Source organism: Penaeus monodon, chromosome 30, assembly GCF_015228065.2.
Source record: "Penaeus monodon isolate SGIC_2016 chromosome 30, NSTDA_Pmon_1, whole genome shotgun sequence".
NCBI classification, from domain to species: Eukaryota; Metazoa; Arthropoda; class Malacostraca; order Decapoda; family Penaeidae; genus Penaeus; species Penaeus monodon.
Genome location: NC_051415.1, coordinates 18,511,882 through 18,514,061, shown reverse-complemented (window position 1 = coordinate 18,514,061; position 2,180 = coordinate 18,511,882). Strand labels below are relative to the sequence as shown.

The 2,180-nt window shown below is 33.7% G+C and overlaps 1 protein-coding gene across 1 annotated transcript in view; it reads right to left on the bottom strand.

The window, feature by feature from the left end:
- Window positions 1-2,180, bottom strand: part of LOC119592369 (alpha-1-macroglobulin-like) — a gene marked incomplete at its 3' end in the record, with an annotated part of 44,827 nt that overhangs the window by 9,637 nt on the left and 33,010 nt on the right. The window contains exons 4-9 of the mRNA XM_037941193.1: window positions 1,850-2,088; window positions 1,483-1,599; window positions 1,037-1,197; window positions 808-904; window positions 443-658; window positions 47-190 (exon numbers count right to left, since the gene is read on the bottom strand). Coding sequence (XP_037797121.1) covers window positions 47-190; window positions 443-658; window positions 808-904; window positions 1,037-1,197; window positions 1,483-1,599; window positions 1,850-2,088 — 974 coding nt within the window. The remainder of the gene's footprint in view (window positions 1-46; window positions 191-442; window positions 659-807; window positions 905-1,036; window positions 1,198-1,482; window positions 1,600-1,849; window positions 2,089-2,180) is intronic.

Sequence of the window (2,180 nt, the reverse complement as noted above, 5' to 3'; positions counted from 1 at the left end):
TACTTACACCATCCCCAAATACATAAATGAAACACCATTTCCTTACCAAAACAGTGGAACCTGAATATTTCGGGATAACAAATTCCAGAATGCCTTCAGATGAAGTACTTATGTTTCTGCATTCTCCACTAATACACACATTCATAGGTTCATTTGCAGCTGGTGTTTTATCTGGGAACACAGCTTTTACCTAGAAGTGAGACATTAGATATTCAGGAACCATGTCATATGGAATATGCACTTGTAATATGCAAGAAGGGATAATAAGCGCTAAACTGTTAAAAATAAAATTGAAAAACAGGGGGAAAAAATTAAATTGAAACAACAAAACTTGTGTATTGCATTCACTATTAAACTAGAATATAGTTGTTTTTTTATTATAAAAACTCTCAAAATGAAAGTGAATAAGCATGAATAATACATAATCAACTGTTTGGCATACCTTTCCAGTGAAAGGCAAATTTGGTTTACTGTACTCTTCCTTGCCAATGAACAAAAATTCCAGAGCTGTGCGTTCAATTGCAGCTACTGCTTCACCTTTGAATTCTTCACCTGTTCCATCTTCAGTTACAGTTGCTGTTACACTTAACCTGTATGCATAATATCCACTATCCACAATATCATCAGCTACCACTTTAATTTCTTTGCAGCCCGATATCTGGATGTAGAAAACAGGGATTAATTCAGTGTTCAGTTATTAAGTAAGACATATATATCAAAAGAATTACTCATTGTGGTTTTTAGCTGTTTGTTTACAATATGGTATCTTTTTATTAATTTTATAAAATACCATCTTTTTCAACTTACCTTACTGTTAACAGTATGCTTTTTCTTACTACTTCCCCATCCACCATTGTCAACCACAAAAGTCACATTGCCTTTGACTGGCTGTCCAAAAGTGTATCTGAAATAAATATACTAAAGTCATATATCAAATTCTAAATAAAAATCATATGCTTTCTTTAAACGGTGCATTTCAATATTTAATCTCAGTAGTGTATTTTCTCAAAGCACCCCATTAACATGTCATACTTACTTGGCACATACAGTGAAAGTAAATTCAGTGTCTGTGCCCAGTATATATTTGGGTGGCACCACAGTGACTTCAAAACGTGGAAGGACATATTCTTCCACCTTGAATTCCTTAGCTGTTGATGGACCACCATCTTCTGACAGGACCTTAATCCTGTATGTCCCCTGAAATAAAGCACATTCAAACATTAGAACTAAGGAAAATTAAATCCTAAAATTTAAAAAAAGCCGGAAACAGACTAAGGTAAGCACCCAGTGAATAATGGAAGCATCAAAGAAAAAATCACCCTGACCCCTCCATTAACATCAAATGCCAAAAAAATAAAACTGACATGCATGGCTTTACTGAAACTTGGTTCCATATGAATTAAAGACTAAGTAGAAAAAAAAATTAAACTTGCAATGTTCATTTTTAGGACATATCAATCAGCAAAGATATCTTTTTATTACCTCTTCTGGTTCATCTGCAAGTTTGAATGTCTGATGTATAAGCCCAACTGAGTTCTCTACATTGGTCCACTGGGCAATGCGGCTTGATGATGGTGTCTCTACCCATATCAGAGGATACTGCAAAATAAATATATTGCAAATTGCATATAACTAAGAACATTGTTAACTAGTTTGTTTGTTTTTTGTATCTAGCAGTGAAACTTTTCAATAAAACAAACTGATTATTAATTTGAAACATGGCTTAATCCTATTATCAGAATAAGCATATATCTTGTCAGCTACCACTTGAAATATCTTCAAATATTCTTGATAATTTGTCCTCTTTAAAGGGCAACATAAGTACATAAAAAAAGAATATATCACTTACACTTTCTTTTGATATTTTTAAGAAGGGACCTGTCACTGTGAGAATCCTAAACTGCACAGTTTGACCAGGTTTATAAATGTATTTATCAGTCTGTATAAAAGTCTTCCTGATGCCAGTAGCAAATAATATGGGCTTCTGATAATCAACCTTCTGGCCACCGAGTGTTCCGCTGACTTTCATCAGTCCCTTTTTATGCAGAGTTACTGGCACAAATAGTCTATTACACAGTTCCTTTTCACCTGCAGGCAGAAGACCAGTAAATCAGTTAACCAATCTCTTACATAAGATTTTAGTTCAAAAGGAAGAGAGAAATTAATTAATGCATTATTGA